The following is an 18,435-nucleotide window of genomic DNA, read 5'->3' as shown; positions in this document are numbered from 1 at the left end:
GGTGGTGTTGGCGCCAAAAATAGTACGCCGTACCGCCGGTAAGATGTCGGCGGCGCGCCGCCGGTGCGATCAATATTGACCGCAAACATTAATGTTTTCATCAGTCTTTCTCAAATCACAGCTAAAATTTACAACAGATTCGAGCATATTCTTGAGTTCAAAACTTTACAAGTCGCTGGCTGGAAACTGGTCTTCTTTGTTATTCATCAAGAGAAGTAGAAATCTGGTAGAAACGAAATGACTGTGGCGTTTCAGAACCCTTGCATAATAGTTGAAGTATCTATTAGCTATGTATTCTTAACATAAATAATTATCAAAATTAGTCGGTTTTTTTCATCGAGAATTACTGCATATAAAACTTCAAATACCGTATCACAAAATTCGTCAGTTATCTGGGTAAAAACTTTGAATATAAGTTTGAACTTAGAAGCTTAATTTTTTCATAATGCCCTTTGCCAATATCTGCTTTGTCACCTTTGAAACGGTTGAGATGGGCGACTTTGATATTGATCGTTTTTTTGCTCTTTTGGATTCCTAAAAAGCCTTCCTTGTATTAAAAACGGGTTTTAATAACAACTAAAAAAAAAAAATAATGCATCAAGTATAACTCACGAAAATCTTGTTAATTTTTAAATTATCCTAGGGGTTGGACAAATATGTTGTACGGAGTATTTTGCTTGGCTTCTTCCTTCTTTAATTTACATGTGTTGGTTCATATTTCAAAACATTATCCAACTGTCGAAATATACCATACATAAAACAATATTTACAATGCACAAAAGAACATACAATTGCAAGCAGAAATATATTTAAAATAAAAACACATCAACCTGTCCTACCAATTTTTTTCACAATCATTTATAATAATTTTGAATAGGATAACTTAAAATTTCACCTTAAAAATCAAACATCAGTTCCCAATGACGAAATGTGGATGACCCACCTCAGTACTGGAAGGAAAATGGAAGTTAATTTCCAATCAATGTGTCAGTCTCAACCAATTATCTTGGTCGTAACTTAAATGAATTTATATAATGGACGATATCAGAAAATTGAACACTTTTCGAAGAGCATGTATAGCAATTCAACGTAATCTTGCATGATTCGAATATGTTTCTCAATTATAATTAAACTGAAATGAAAACATTATGACGTTAGAAACTTTAACTAAGACAGTGAACGTTTAGAAATTTTCCTTGGGGGTATTCTCATTGAATTTCCTTTCTTTCAAGATCGTGGCAACGCGTGACGGGTAAGCTGGTATACTAATGAAAGTCCAAATATTAGTATGTTTAGAAAAAGATATATTTCAAAATAGTGTGGAGGGACAAAAAATCTAGGGGTCAACCGGTCGAAAAAAATTCCTTCAGTCAAACTTGGAAGTCTATTCTAACTGCGGGATGTGGCTATAATTGTCATGAATAAAAATCAACTTATCTTTGTGTGGACTGAGGCTGCTTTCGATAAGAAAATTCAAGATATTATTATTTGAATATAATAATTCCCGCCCCCCCCTCCCTCTGGATACCACCTTGATAGGATACCGTCTCTGCTTTAAATTAAAAAAAATAACTTTTTGGAATCCCCGCTTTCAATAAAAAAAAAAAAAAAAAAATCAAAGTACTATCACTTAAATATAATAACTCCCTATGCCCCCACCTCTGTATACCGTCTCTACTTTAAATTAAAAAGAAATATGCTTTTTGGCATCCCTAGTTTCAATAAAAATAATCAAGGTGTAATATAATAACTCCCTATGCCCCCCCCCCCCTCTGGATACCATCTTGATAGGATGCCGTCTCTGCTTTAAATTTAAAAAAAAAATAACTTTTTGACATCCCTGCTTTCAATAAAAAATTCAAGATATTATCATTTAAATATAATAATTCCCTCACCCCCCCCCTGGATACCACCTTGATAGGGTACCTTCTCTGCTTTAAATTAAAAAAATAATTAACTTTTTGGCATCCCTGCTTTAAAAAATAAATAAATTTGACATACTATCATTAAATATAATATCTCCCTATCCCCTCCCCCCTTTGGATACCACCTTGACAGAATACCGTATCCACTTTAATTTAAAAAAACTTTTTGGCATCCCTGCTTTCAATAAAAAAATCAAGGTACTGTCACTTAAATATAATAACTCTTTATGCCCCCCCCCCCCTCTGGATACCATCATCTTGATAGGATACCGTCTCTGCTTTAAATGAAAAAAAAAAATTATTAGCATCCCTGCTTTAAAAAAAAATTAGAGGTATTACCATTTAAATATGATAGCTCCCAATCCCCCCCCCTCTGGATACCACCTTGATAGGATGCCGTCTCTGCTTTAAATAAAAAAAAATTAATTTTTTGCATCCCTGCTTTCATTAAAAAAAAATTCGAGATATTATCACTTAAATATAATACCCCCCCCCCTCCCCTCTGGATACCACCTTGTTGGGATACCGTCTCAGCTTTACATTAAAAAAATTATTTATTTAATAATTAACTAGGTCACTATATGGTTCAAATAAACGCGATAAATAACGTTAAACAGCTTAGTGCTCCTTGAAAAAAAAATGAGGGTATGAGTAAAGGGGTAAAAAGACAACAACAAAATGCGAAAATATTCAGATATACCTCAAACTATTGGGAAAACTCAGTCATAGATTTGCCGTGGCATTCAATAACATCCAAAGAATCTAATTAAAAGGGAGCACACACAAAAGCCAAATTAGGCCAGTAGCCTATGAGATATCGCAAAATACCAAAGCCAATGAACAAGTCCCAATGGGGGGCCCTGGGTCTATCAAAAATATTTCAATGGTTTCCCAGGGAATTTGATAGTATTTTCTTCTATCTCTGCTTTAAATGAAAAAAATAATTATTTTTTTGGCATCCCTGATTTCAATATAAAAAAGGAGGTATTATCATTTAAAAATGATAGCCCCCTATCCCCCCCCTATAGGCAATAATTTACAATTTTTTTATGAATCATATTTTTGGGGTAACTTCCGTTTCAATCTTTAATTCCCCAACCTTGTACATAGCCTAGTCTATAGCTAAATTTTGTCTCAAAAGAATGTTTTTTTTTGTGGGGGGGGGGGGGTAAAATATTTTTAGACAGAAGATTGTATTTTCTTTAATTTATCAGGCGTTCAACAATTGAGTATTAAACAATAAGAAAATTTTTATCCAAAAACAGCAAAAGAAAAAAAAATTCTGCAAACTTACAATTCAGCTGTAGAAACGATCTTTATGCTATCAACTTCAAAATCAAACTGTAGTGAATGGTACGTTCTATAATTCTATTGAAAATGAAAATAAAATTCTTGACTGCGAATGATGTAAGGAATTGCAAGTGGGAAACTGGATTCGAAATTATTTAAACTAATTTCATAAAGATGATACTTTTTTTGTCAACATATGAAGAACTATGTATATTGCAATATTTGCAATGCAATTGCATATTGCATCTGTCTGGTTTTTATGCAAAGTAACAAGAGACGAAAATTCGGGGAACCAAATTTTTTTCGGGGTGACGCATAGATTTTCGGGGAAATACCCGAAAATTCGGGGATAGTGCAAGCCCTGCTTGATTTCTAATCAGGAAAATCGAAATACTAAACCACACGAGAAGGAAAAGCTCCGACTTTGCGGTTGACGCAATAAAGGATTGCCGCAAAATTAATCTAAAGTCGACTGAACGCCGCCGCTTTTGTTTAGTTTCATACCTCCTCTAGTTGACCTGAAAGCAAAAAAATCTGTTTACTTTCTTTGATAGCTTGGATACACTTCCGCTATTTTGATTTGGTTAAACTTTAAGAGCAGAAGTAGCCCTGAAAGTGTGAACATAATACCCTCAGATGTTCTTGGGATACTGCTGAGATGCCTTACTGGGAATTAGCATTAACACAGTGCATTTTTATTTAATCTTAAGGCAACATTTAGTTTTTAAACATAAAGGGCAAATGGGAGGGTGGGTATGGGAGGGGGAATAGTTTCCTTCTAATCACTTTCGATCATTAAAAAGGGCATCAGCCCTTTCTGTTTTCAAACGAATGAGCCCTTTTCGAAACTCCAATAATAACTTCTTCGATATGAAGTGGCCAAGTCTAAACAAAACAAAAAAAATAATACATTTTACCCATATCGATCTTTACTATGAAAATGTCAAGCCATCCAATAACTTCCGACTATTAAAAAGGGCACAAGGCCTTTGGATTATACATACCTTATATGCCCCCAGGGTATAAATTACAACCCTTATCCTAAGGGCTGTGAGGGTGGCTGTCATCCTCTAAGACCTAATTTCCAGAACTTTCAACTACGTTAAACAAAATGGCTATCTCAAAATTTTGATTGGATTTGTCTCGGAAAATGATGGGCGTGAGAGGGGCGTTAGTCACTCTCCAATCACTTTCAACTATTAAAACAGGCAATAGCCCTTTCAATTTCCAATCAAATCAACCCATTTGAAGTTTCTACGACAACGCTTTCAATAAAAATCTTATATGACCCCAGAGCATAACTAAAAACCTTTCCTCTGAGGGCTGGGGGGGTGTCATCCTCGCAGACGTAATTTCCAGAACTTTCTGTAACGTTGAACAAAATGGCTATCTGAAAATTTTGATTGGAAGTGTTTGGGGGAATGGTGAGCGTCAGAGGGGGGTTAGTTGCCCTTCAATCACTTTCAACTATTAAAGAGGACAATGGCCCTCGCAATTTCTAATGGAATGATCCCCTTTTGAAGTTTTTATGACAACTCTTTCTATAAGAGCTTTATATGCACCCAGGATGTAACTTACAAACTGTGCCCTTGGGAGTCTGGAGAGCTTGAGACAGTTAAACAAATTATTTCCAAAATTTTTAACTGTGTAGAACAAAATAGGTATCTATAATCTGGAATTGGATGTGTTTGGGATAAGGGGTGATGTCAGAGGGGGATTAGTTGATGTCCATTCACTTTCAATTATTAAAAGGGCAATTTCAATTCTCAAACAAATTAACCCCTGTCGAAATTTCTCTAACAACTATCTATATAAACCTTATATGCCCCCAGGGCATAACTTACAACCCTTACACTGAGGGCTCTGATGGAGTTATTATCCTTAAAGACCTAGTTTCCAGAACTTTTGACTACGTTGAACAAAATGCATATCTCAAAATTTGATTGGATGTGCCTGGGGAAATAGTGGGCGTGAGAGGGGGGTTAGTTGCCCTTCAATCATTTTCGGCTATTAATAAGGGCACTTGCTCTTTAAAGTTTTAGTTAAATGAGCCCTTTTTGAAGTTTCTACAACATCGATTTCTATAAAAACCTTACATGCCCCCGGGGCATAACTTACGGGCCTTGCCTGGAGGGCTTTGGGCGTGGAGGTGTTGTCATCCTTAAAGACCTAAATTCCAAAAATTGTCAACTACGTTGAATAAAATGGCTATCTAAAAAGTTTGATTGGATGAATTTAGGGAAAAGGTGGGCGTGAGAAAGGGGTTAGTTGCCTCCAAACCCCTTTCGGCTATTAAAATGGGCACTAGCCCTTTGAATTTCCAATTGAATAAGCCCTTTTCAAGTTTCTACGACAGATATTTCAGTAAAAACTTATATATCCCCAGGGCATAAAATATCACCCTTACCCTGAAGACTGTGGGGGGAGTGTTCTAATCAAAGGTATTGTTTCCTGAACTTTAAACCGCGTGAAAAAATAGCTGTCTCAAAATTTCGATTGGATGTTTCTAGGGAAATGGTGGGCGTGGAAGGGGTGTTAGTTGCCTTCCAATCACTTTTGACTATTGAAAATGGCAATAGCCATTTCAATTTCCAACAGAATGAGCCCTTTTTGAAGTTTCTACGACAACGCGTTCTACAGAAACCTTATATGCCCGACGGGCATAACTTACAATCCTTGCTTTGAGGGCTGTGGGGGGATTGTCATACTCAAAGACCTAATTTCCAGAACTTTCAACTACGTTGAAAAAAATGGCTATCTTAAAATTTTGATATAATGTGTTTGGGGAAAAGCTGAGCATGAGAGGGGGGTTAGTTGCCCTCAAATCGGTTTCGAGACTATTAAAAAGGGCACCAGCCCTTTGAATTTCCAATCCAATGAGCACTTCTTCAAGTTTCTACGACAAAGATTTCAATAATAACTCATATGCCCCCAGGGTATAGCTTATAACCCTTGCCCTGAAGACTGTGGTGGGGGGGGGGGTTCTAATCAAAGGTATAGTTTCCTGAACTTTAAACTGCGTGGAAAAAATCTCTATCTCAAAATTTCGATTGGATGTTTTCGGGACAATGGTGGGCGTGGAAGGGGTGTTAGTTGCCTTCCAATCACTTTCAAACTTTAAAAAGGGCAATAGCCATTTCAATTTCCAATCGAATATGCCCTTTTTGAAGTTTCTACGACACCGTGTTCTATAGAAACCTTATGTGCCCCAAGGGCATAACTTACAACCCTTGCTTTGAGGGCTGTGGGAGGATTGTCAGCATAAAAAACCTAATTTTGAGAACTTTCAACTAGGTTGAACAAAATGGCTATCTCAAAATTTTCATTGGATGTTTTTGGGAAAAGGCGGGCATGAGAGGGGGATTAGTTGCCCTCAAATCACTTTTAACTATTAAAAAGGGCACCGGCCCTTTGAATTTCCAATCTAATGAGCCTTTTTTTAAGTTTCTACGACAACGCCCACTATAGAAATCTTTTATGCCCCCAGGGCATAACTTACAACCCTTGCCGTGATGGCTGTGGGGGAGTGTCCTCCTCAAAAACATAATTTCTATCTGGAAATCAACGACGCTGAACAAAATGGCTATCTAGAAATTTTGATTGGATGTGTTTGGGGAGAAGATGGGCGTGAGAGGGGGGTTATTTGCCCTCAAATCACGTTTGACTATTAAAAAGGGCACTAGACCTTTGAATTTCCAATCAATTAGCCCTTTTTCAATTTTCTAGGACAAAGATTTCAATATAAACTTATATGCCCCCAGGGCATAACTTATAACCCTTGCCCTGGAGACTGTGAGGGGAGTGTCCCGCTGAAAGATATAATTTCCTGAACTTTAAACTGCGTGGAACAAAAACGCTATCTCAAAATTTTTGTTGAATGAGTTTGGGGAAATGGTGGTTGCGGAAGGGGTGTTAATTGCCTTTCAATCACTTTCGACTATTAAAAAGGGCACAAGCCATTTCAATTTTCAATTGAATGAGCCCTTTTTGAAGTTTCTACGACAAAACATTCTATAAAAACCTTATATACCCCCAGGGCATAACTTACAACCCTGTCATCCTCAAAGACCTAATTTCCGGAATTTTCAACTACGTTGAACAAAATTGCTATCTTAAAATTTTGATTGGATGTGTTTGGGGAAAAAGAGGGCATGAGAGGGGTTTAGTTGCCCTCCAATCACTTTCTACTATTAAAAAGGGCACTAGCCATTTCAATTTTCAATCGAATGAGCCTTTTTTGAAGTTTCTACGACAACACTTTCTATAAAAACCTTATATACCCCCAGGGCATAACTTACAACCCTTGCCCTGAAGGCTGTGGGAGAGTTTCCTCCCCAAAAACATAATTTTTATGTGAAAATCAACTACGCTGAACAAAATGGCTATCTCATAATTTTTATTGGATGTGTTTCGGGAAATGGTGGGCGTGGAAGGGGTGTTAGTTGCCTTCCAATGACTTTCTACTATCATAAAGGGCACAAGCCACTCCGATTTCCAAATGAATGAGCCCTTTTTAAAGTTTCTACGACAACTTCTTCGATACGAAGGGCCCTGGTCTAAAGAAAAAAAAATAATACATTTTGCCAACATCGTTCTTATATGCCCCCCAGGGCATAACTTAAAATCCTAGCCCTGAGGGTTGTGGGGGAGTGACCTCCTCAAAAACATGTTTTTTCTGGAAATCAACTACGCTGAAAAAATGGCTATCTCAAAATTTTGATTGGATGTGTTTTGAGAACTGGTGGGCGTGGAAGGGGTGTTAGTTGCCTTCCAATCACTTTCGACTATTAAAAAGGGCACAAGCCACTCCGACTTCCAAATAAATGAGCCCTTTTCAAAATTTCTACGACAACATCTTCGATACGAAGTGCCCTGGTCTAAAGGAGAAAAATAATAAATAATAAATTGTGCCAACATCCTTCTTATATGCCCCGAGGGCATAACTTAAAACCCTTGCCCTGAGGGTTGGGGGGGGGGGGGGAATAATCTCCTTAAAAATGTATTTTCTAGCTCGAAATTAACTACGCTGAACAAAATGGCTATCTCAAAATTTTGATTGGATGTGTTTGGGGGAATGATGGGCGTGGGGGGGGCTAGTTGCCCTCCAATCACTTTCGACTATTAAAAAGGGCACTAGCCACTCCAATTTCCAGTCGAATGAGCCCTTTTCGATGTTTCTACGACAACTCCTTCGATACGAAGTGCCCTGGCTTAAGACCAAGAAAAAAATAAATATTACATTTTGGCAACATCGTTCTTTACTTAAGCAGCGCTATTGCGCTGCCTGTGATATATCCCAGTATATATATGGAACCGTCAGGGGGTGGAGTTCATTGCGAGGAAAGTAACTACCATATTTTAAAAGAGTCTAAAATGATAAATATAATTGTACCACGCTAATTTTATTAGTATTTTCCCTTTAGAAGTGGTCAATCACTAAAATAGTACTGGTTGCATGGCTACTGGTTGCATGTACTGGTTGCATGGATGCTTGTCTATGGCTAGAAAGATTAAAACCAATTATCGCTATCTATTCTGTGTAAATAGTCAACTTTCGTACTAAAATCGCCGTTGAACTTAAATTTGCGGCAAATTTTAAAGTGTGAGTGAACAAAGCTGCCAAAACCTTGAAAAGTAAAAAAACAATTGTACTTAGTAGTTATTTTTTCTGTTACAAATTTAGCGTTAAAGAATAACATAAATTTTTACTAAAAGCGTTCACCTAATGATACTTTAAATCCTATCTAGAATGTAAATATATCCTTCTTATACAAATCCCTTGAATGATTCTCTCCTAGATGATAAGGTTTTTACTGTCTTGGAAAGAAACTGTTAGACAAATCAAACTATAAATTTATATATAAGTAGATTTGGTAAAACTCTGCTTTTGCTACTTTTGGCTATCTTGGAAAGGGGTTAGGTTAGGAAAATGAAACTTTCAGGTATGGTTCTGCAGGCTAAAGTATGTCCCAGGAAGGTATTTTGAAGAACCTACCTCCACTCCTTCTTCCTCTAGAGGGTCCTGAAATTAGCCTACATGACAGGTTACCTATTGAAATTTTGACAAAACAACATTTTACCTTAATTTTCAGTCATCAGTACCTTTTTCTCTGGCTTTAGTTCTGAAAATACAATTCCTGTTATTTGAGCAGAATTTTAGTAATTAAAATTCTACTTTAGCTACTTTTTGGTATCTTGGAAAGGGGTTAGGTTAGGAAAATGAAACTTTCTAGGATGGGTCTACAGGCTAAAGTATGTCATGGGAAGGTTGGCTATTTTGATATACCTACCTCTACTCATTCTCCCTCTTGGAGGGTAAGGACCAGGGAATCCACCGTTTGACTATTGGAAAAAATTAATGTAGCCTATAAGCTTATATAGAATGGTACTATCCAATCTCCTTATAATTAAAAACATTGTAGTCATCTAGTTGGAAAATTTGGCCCATCTGTATAGGAAAAATCTAAATTTGCCAACTAGTTGACTTATAGCTTCACCCTAGCAAAAACTATTTTTTTCAACTAGTTGACTAACAACTTTCCCCAGCAACACTTAAACTTTCCAACTAGTTGACAATAAATGTTGCCCCAGAAAAACTTTTGGTAAAGTTCTACCAAATCATATTATTGAGTTAGGAATAAAGTGAATACACCATTTGATGCCTTTTTTTATGCTGATTATGAGTATAATAATCATTTCTATCAGAAATGAATTTCAGCCCCCCCCCCCATATATATGCCAATTCAGGGTATATATTTCTACATTAGGGGTGGGGGGTGGGGGTAAAGTTTAAACTTACCTCTCATTTACATCAGAAACAAAATTTGCCCCCCCTAATGTAGAAATATATGAAGTGCTGCTTAAATGAAGTGCAGCAAAATTGATGGTAAATTTTTTACCAAATCATACTATTGACTTACAATTAAAGTAAATATACCACTTTTTATGCCTTTTTTTTATGCTCTTTCCAAATATAATAATCATTTTTGTTGGAAATGAATTTTACCCACACCCCTATATACAAATTCAGGGCATATATTTGCACATATGGGTGGTGAGGGTAAAGTTTAAACTTTCTTAAATTAAAAAAAAACTAAAAAAACATTGATATGGATTAAAAGGTAAAATTCTACTTTAGCTATTTTTAGCTATCTTGGAAAGGGGTTAAGTTAGGAAAATGAAACTTTCAGGGATGGGTCTTCAGGCTAAAGTATGTCCTTATGGTCTAAGCCTAGGGTTTAAGCTCTACATAATTAAACAAGTTAACAAAACAATTCTTACTTCATAATATTAAGAATAATAAGAGTTAAAATTTTTTTTGCAGGGGTAGGAGATTTATTTTTATTATTTCACTTGTATTTCCATTTTTAATATTAAGTTTAAAAATATTTGTGTCTATTCTCTAAGTCTTGATAATTGTTTATAAAAAAACAACAAATAACTAATGTAACTTAAAATAGTATGTCAGTATTTGTCTATTAATATGTTTTTGTGAGAAATTATCAGATGGCACTGATGGTGTTTAATTGCCTTAAATCGCACTTGCTAGCGATATGGACGAGTCCAGTGTACGCCAGTTAGTGATGATAGGGCCGCGGGACATCAGCTTCATCCCATTGCGTGAGCCATAGTTTGGTTTCCCATTCCTTATCGAGATTGGCTTTGAAACTGTCAACGGATGGTGAACTCACTGTCGTATCGCTCAGATCGTTCCAGAGGCTTAGGATGTGGTTGGAGAAGAAATGGTTCCTCTTCCTTGTATTAGCACACTTCCGAAAAAGCTTTGCTGAATGACCCCTGGTTCTTGACAGCTGGGCAGGCTAAAAGAGGTCCTTGTCATCAGACTTGAGCAGTTTGTAGGTCATTATCATATCACCTCTTCGCCGATAGTATGTCAGAGTTGGTAGCTTGAGGCTCTGCAGTCGGCATTCATACTCTTTGTCTCTGAGCCCCTTTATTCATTTTGACACCCGTCTTTGGACAGACTCGAGAGCCATCTGGTCTGTTTTATTAATTGGTGTGGCGACACACATTCCAAATTCTAATCTTGGTCTCACCAGGCTCTTGTAAAGTTTTGTGATTATTGCAAGGGATCTACTTGCCATTGTACATTTGATGAGACCAAGAGTTTGGTTTGCCTTTGCTACTGCAGCTCGGGTGTGGCAGTTGAAATTAAGGTCTTCGTCTACAACGACCCCCAGATCTCTTTCAGAGGGGCTCTCAGAGAGTGGCTGTCTCACAGCAGCATTTGCTGACATCGAGTATTGCCATTGTGGGTTATTTCTTCCAAAATGGAGAACCTTGCACTTTTCAACATTAAACTCGAGCCTCCATGTCTTGGCCCATTCGCCAAAGCTGTCAAGATCTGACTGTATTGAGGTCACACCTTGCTGAGTTCCGACAGGACCAATGAGCTTCGAGTCGTCGGGGTACAGGCTAAGCTTGCTTGTAACGGTTCTTGGAGCGTCATTAATATATACATTGAAGAGTGTAGGTCCCAAAACTGTTCCTTGAGGAACCCCGCTTAAGACCTCAGCTATTTTGGAGTAGTAAGCTCTGCCACCTTCACCAAAAACTCTGACCTGCTGCTTTCTTCCCTTTAGGAAAGACGTGATCCAGTCCACCACTCCCTCTTGAATTCCAATTGCCTTCAGTTTCAAATGAAGCCTTCAATGGCAGACTTTATCGAAGGCTTTAGCAAAGTCTAGCAAGATCATATCCACTGGGAGACCTTGGTCGAGGAGCTCAATTATGTAATTATACGAGTCAATCAGATTGGTTTCGACTGATCTGCCTGGTCGGAAACCATGTTGTTGTTTCGATAGAAGGTTATTTGTGATCAAATGTCTAAGAACGGCAGTGTTGACAATACCTTCTAGGATTTTCCCAACAGCAGATGTAATACTGATTGGCCGATAACTGCAAGCTTTGCTCTTGTCTCCTCCTTTATGTATTGGCGAGATATGGGCTACTTTCCAGTCCATTGGTATGACTTTAGTGTCAATAGATTGCTGGAAGAGTCTTGAGAGGGGTATTGCTAGTTGGGAATGAGCTTCCTTTAAGAGTCGTGGATGTATGCCATCAGGCCCAACAGACTTATTTGGATTAAGCTTTTTAAGCCGAGATTCGAGCTCAGCCTGATCCACTCTTATTGGTGACATTTGAGTGGTGATTTCGTAGCATGGTGGGGTTGGCAGGGGGCTTTGTCTGCGGGTGTGAAGACTGATGTAAACTGGTGGTTCAAGGCATCAGCAATTTCTTGGGGGTCGTTTGACTGGGCTCCATTACAAACCAACTCCGAAACCGTGTGTCTACCAGGCTTATGTGCTGAGGCATAATTACAGAACTTATTGGGATTGGTTTTTGAGGTTGCTGCAATGGCCTCCTCATATTTATCTATCAGTTCTCTGGACAGGGCTCGAACTTTGTTCCTTGCGGCTTTGAACTTTACCAGGTAGTCCGTTCTGTGGGGGTCCTGATTTATGAGCTTCGACAGTTTCTTCTTCTTGTTCCTTGCACTTTTCATTTCTCTGGTCATAAAGGGAAGAGTTTTCGGTTTTCGTCTCCACGTGGTAGTTGTATTTCTACTGACGGTGTCTAACAACATATTGTTCATTTTCTCCCACGTGTCCTCTACCTCCATCGTTTCGACAAATGACCAATCGTACTGACAGAGTTCACGCCTGATTTGACTGTAGTTTTTATACACATGTCTGGTTAGATTCGATGTCTGTGGGTACAATCGAAATCGGCATTTTATAGCTCTGTGATCACGATTTTCAAATCGGGGTTGCAATTCTATATCAATGATTGACTCAGGATCATTTACCAAAACGAGATCAAGGAGTGAAGGATTCTGTCCCTCTTGATATCTGGTCGGGAATGTCACCGCCTGGAACAGCGAGTGCGCTTCTAAGCAGTCAAGAAAAGACTGCGTAACTGCGTTACTCGTATGGCCGTACCCCTCAGTCCACTCAATCATAGGTAAGTTAAAGTCGCCGACTATGACTAGATTCTTACACTTTCGAGCAGCACCATCAATAGACCGGCATATAGCCGAGAGTGAGTTCTCCAGACTCGTTGAGGTGGGACTTCTGTAAAAACAACCAAGTATAATGGGACCCCCAGGTAGGTTAATAGATATCAAAATTTGTTCTACACATGGCTCATATTCTGACTTAATATCAATAGTGCCTACCTGAATCGTTTCTTGTACATATATGGCTATTCCTCTGCCACCATCCGTTAATAAGTTTGTCATCAGTCTGTATCCGGAAATCTGTATCTGGGATTCTATCAGGGGTAGGGAGGTTCGCTTTGGTTTAATCTCACAGAACGGATAAATATCAGCCTCATTTGCGGAGAGGACACATCTGACTTCCTGAAATTTCGAGGTTAGGCAATCAACATTGCTAAACACCACACTAAGTCCAGTAATTTTCTTGCAATGACTGTTGCTTGCATCTGTACTAAGTCCATAAGAAGTCATAGAAGTCTCTGGGTTTTCATCACTATAATTATCACTTGTATACACTGTACTTCGAAAATCACTACCATCTAACTGACTATTTACATAAGTTACTTCACTTGGTATATCTTCTAGAGTTCCTGTGCAGCCGGCGGGACTGCACGAGTCGGCACGTTTTTTGGCACTATAGCGTTGCCTCGGATAACCAAATTGGTTTTACCTTGTGCTCGTTTAGCCCACAACTCCTCGTATAATTTTGCTCTTTTCTCGCGGTCAGTCTTTGAGACATCATTACGGAACTGGATCGTATCTGACCCTTTTCTTTCATAAGACTTTTGAAGGATTTGTTTCTTAGTCTTAAAATCAGGGACCAAGAACATTATAGGAACAGGCTTGTTTCCGGTGCTGGTGGTTGCAGCTTGTCCTTGGGTTTGCAGATTACTCAGACAACGGACATTTGAGATGCTCACATTTGGCAGCCCATAATCACTCGTAAGGTATCTCTTGATGTACAGTTCATCACTTGTCTGAGGGGGGACACCAAAGACGACAATATTAAGCTTTCGGCGCTGCCGGTCCCTGTCGTCTGCAATCATGTGTCTAACTTTAGTTTCAAGCTGCACCTCAAGATCATTTTTCAATGTCCGAATCTCCGACTCGACCAATCTCTGAACTGCTGCCTGGTCGAATGAGGTGCACTGTTCGATAGTAGCCAACCAGCTTTCAACACCACTAAAGCGGTTATCGATATCAGTGGTTAGCTGGTCTCTTAGTTCGTCAAATACTTCTTTCACTGCATCCTTAACTTTAGTGTCCAGTTCCTTTACAGCACTAAGAGCAGACAGGAATGGTTCAAGATTCTTATCCATAATCTTCTGAATATCGTTCAAAGATGCCCCACTCGCCACTTGAGGGTTACATGCATAGATTATTTGACAATGGAAAAATGCAGTCAAATCCATGTTTTTTTTTCAGATTTTTGTTTAAAAAAAATTGTACAACTGTGAAAGAAGTGATGATAAATGTTCTCCCCCTACAAAATGTTTTAACTAGGATTATTTTGCATATTATGAAGTAAGAATTATTTTCTTAATATGTTTCATTATGTATGGCTGGAACCCTGGGCTTATAACTAAAGTTCTATTGAGGAACTTCTTGCTAGGCTATCTTGTAAAGAAGTAAAGTTAGGTGAATAAAACTTACTTAATTCTTCTTCTGACTTGGTGCCAGTGTTTAGAGAGCAGACACATCCTTCTCCAGTAAACCCAGTCTTGAGCTATCATGAGTGCATGTTCAGGTCTTACATTGGTTAAGAAATGATGCAGAATGTTGGATCTTGTTCTTGGGTCACCACATGGTCATTTCCATCCAGCAGCCACAGGGTTGAAATCATATACAATGTGACAAGGGGTTTCTTCTGACATTTGAAGGAGATAGCCTTCTCAGATGCATTAACTATCTGCATATTTGTAAGACAGCTGACAAAGAGGGTTGCAGCAAATGTTATAGAGTCTCCCTAGGATAGAAGTGGCCTTAGGAATTCTTGCATTGATTTTGCTCTTGACTGATTAATCACTTGACAAGAGAATCCAGGGCCAAATGTTAACCAGGAAAGATACTGCCAAGCTACAATGTCTACCCTTTTCTTGTTTCTAGGGCTTAAAAGATTACATGTATTACAGGTCTGTTCCTGTCTGAATTCTGATAGAAAATGCTTTACCTCATTTTTGAGTTTCTAATCCCTTTTTATTGGCTTCAGTTTTTAAAAATATAGTTCCTTTCATTTTCAGTAGAATGTTATGCCATATCAAGGGTTTTTCTAATTTTCAGAAAATAGATATATAGATCTTTTAAATCTTATACTTTGGGATTGAGCAAAGGCATAAGGCTCAAAACACTTTTCTTTTTCCTCAATTGAGTAAAAGACCTGTCCATATATGTAATCTTCTAAGCACTAGAATTTTGAAAAGGATTGACATTGTAGCTTGATAGTATCTTGCCTGAGTAAATTACTGGATTCATTCCTGAAGATTTTATTCACCTAATTTAACTACTTTCTATGATACCAAGAAGCCCCTAAACTAGGATTTTACCAGGATTATATTGTCAAAAACTAATGCCAATGAAAAAGTAGTAACTTTTAATTTCATTTCCTTATTAGAAGATTGCTTGTTGACAGGTCTGAATTTTGACATAACATCTGGTACCTTATTTTTTGGTTTTCTGTCTCTTCGTATTGTTTGATATTTTTCATGTTCCTAGGGACAGGTTGATAACACTACTTAATGCTTTTTTTATGCTCTTTTCAAATATATTAATTGCTTCACTCACAAATTCAATTCAAAAATCTTTAACATACTCTAAATCGAAACCTAATGCCATATTTGCACCATAATAGGCTATGGATGTGGTTGAAAATTTTATTATCATTAAATCTTATCCAAATCATATATTCAACATTCAGTGATTTTTTACCTTCAAATCTGATAATCTTAATTATAAATAAGTTACTAAAGACTATGAATATGATTTTTGAAAAAGGGGAAGTACCAAATGATTTTAGGAAAACATTAATTAAGCCACTTGATAAGAAAGGTGATAAAAGTGAGTGTGGTAATTATCAAGGCTTTAGTCTGGTCTTTGTAGGTAGCATACTTAGTAATATGATACTTTTTAGACTGAGAGATGCTGTAGACAAAGTTTTAAGAGAAGAACAGTGTGGTTTTAGAAAAGGTAGAGGATGTGTTGACTTTTCACTCTTATGTTAATAATTGAGAAGTGCCTGAGTTATCAAACACCTTTGGTCCTTAGTTTTATAAATTATGAGCAAGCGTTTGATTCTGTTGATAGAAGAGCTTTGGCGAAGGTCTTATCCTTATATGGTATACCAGACAAATACAATAAAGTGATTAGTGCTATATATGAGAATAACACTGCTGCAGTTAAGGTAGGAAATGAGGTTAGCAGCTGGTTTTGTATTAAATCAGGAGTTAAGTAGGGTTGTGTTCTATCCCCCTTGTTATGGATTATTTTGATGGACTTTGTATTATGAAGCACAGGAAAGGCAATGGGACACCACAGAATCAAATGGGGAGGAAAATGTCTCCTGGACTTAGATTATGCTGATGATTTAAGCATCTTAGAGGAAAGTGTGAGCAAAATGAATGAACTTTTAGAGGTTTTGCAAGTTAAGGGTGCTAGAATAGGTTTGAAAATTAATGTTAAGAAGGCCAAGTCACTAAGGCTAGGAATAAGTAAAGATGAAAAGATGACATTGAGTAAGGAAAGGATTGATCAAGTGAGCAGCTTCACTTACCTTGGTAGTATTATTAGTAAAGATGGTGGGGGCAGGGAAGATGTTAAAAGTAGAATAGCCAAGGCTCAGAGTGTTTTTTCACAATCCCTCATCAGCACATTGTGCAGATGAAGGATGACAGATTGCAGAAGATTGTTCTTTTTGACCAACCATCTAGGGCTAAATGGAAAGCAGGTTGTCCTTGTCTGGGGTGGGAGGAAGTCATAAAGAAAGATTCAAAGGAAATGGGAACTTTGTGGGAGAGTGTAAAAATGAAGGCTTTGAATAGATTAGGATGGAGGAGGAGCGTGCATAGCTGGGTTGGGCTCAGGCAGCATGGTGCTGTGGTGAGTTATTAGTAGTAGTATTGATCAATCTTTTTGAACTGCCTCTTAAATTATTTTCTTTATAATAAATAATGTGTTTTTTGAGAAGTAAACTTTGCTACTGGACTTGTCATTACAATCAAACTGAAGAAGTGAGCAAAAGTTGAAATAGCTAAGTGTCTGTGTATTTTTCTTGGAAGACTATTGTTTAAACTTGTGGAACAAGAATTTTTCCCTCCCATGTTCAGAGGTGTAAAATGGCTGATTATATATTTTCATGTACTATGTGTGTGGTTTTTCAAACCAACTGATTTTATTTTGTAAAGCAACAACTTTTTTTTAATGTCAAAAGAAAATAATTTTTTTGTGATGCATATATTTTTCATAAGAATTGTTTAAAGTTTTATTATTTAAATGTTTTACTTTTTTTCCTATCTCTTTCTACTTTGATGTTTTTTGTTTCTTATATACAACTTTTAATTTGATTTCAAGTTTCTAATTCATATTTTTTCAAGGAAAGATAGTTTTTTTATAATAATTTTGTATGTTCATTCATCTTTAAAAATATTTTATTGTTTTTGTCATGTCTTTTTTTTCCTAGTCATAGTTTTGTCTGTGAATGCCTTTGATTACTTTTTTAGTGCAATTTTACATTCAGAATTTGAATAATGCAGTCAGAATTTCACCATCGCTGATAGTGAATGAATGAATGGTTTTATTTCCCATCATAAATAACACAAGTTTTATGACAGAGTATGAAAAAAAAAAAAGAATTGTCAAAAAGAAAGAAACAAACACTTGACAATTCTATTTACAATGATACTTAACTTGTATTCAGGCTAACCTACAATAGCCCACTATAGGTCATGATGAGGATTGAGCAAAGGCTGGAACCAGACAATATGCTTAGTGACTGCATTAGTTGGGTCAACAATTTTATATTTTTGGGAAATTCTAGTGTTTCTCTCCCACAGCAGAATGCTTAGGAGATATTTTGCATGCTTGTAGTACACTGGGTGGACTGAATGCTTATCAGTTTCAGTGAAAAGAGTCCAAAACGGCAAAAGTGACATAACATGTGGTATAACAAACACAGAATAAAGGCATCTGAGTTTACAATGGTTATAAAGA

At 37.3% G+C, this 18,435-nt stretch overlaps 1 protein-coding gene across 1 annotated transcript; it reads right to left on the bottom strand.

The window, feature by feature from the left end:
- Positions 1-12,363: 12,363 nt before the first annotated feature.
- On the bottom strand, positions 12,364-13,704 carry LOC148951864 (uncharacterized). The gene has a single exon (XM_089089088.1). The coding sequence runs from the start codon at positions 13,702-13,704 to the stop codon at positions 12,364-12,366; it is 1,341 nt and encodes a 446-aa protein (XP_088945214.1).
- Positions 13,705-18,435: the final 4,731 nt, after the last annotated feature.

This window comes from Artemia sp. Qi Xiang Cuo, chromosome 5 (assembly GCF_049724085.1).
Source record: "Artemia sp. Qi Xiang Cuo chromosome 5, ASM4972408v1, whole genome shotgun sequence".
In the NCBI taxonomy this organism is placed as follows: domain Eukaryota; kingdom Metazoa; phylum Arthropoda; class Branchiopoda; order Anostraca; family Artemiidae; genus Artemia; species Artemia sp. Qi Xiang Cuo.
The sequence above is the reverse complement of the archived record's forward strand: the minus strand, read 5'-3'. Positions and strand labels throughout refer to the sequence as shown.

Coding starts and splice junctions, on each gene's coding strand:
- LOC148951864 (XM_089089088.1), bottom strand. CDS start 13,704: ATGACTTCTTATGGACTTAGTACAGATGCAAGCAACAGTCATTGCAAG.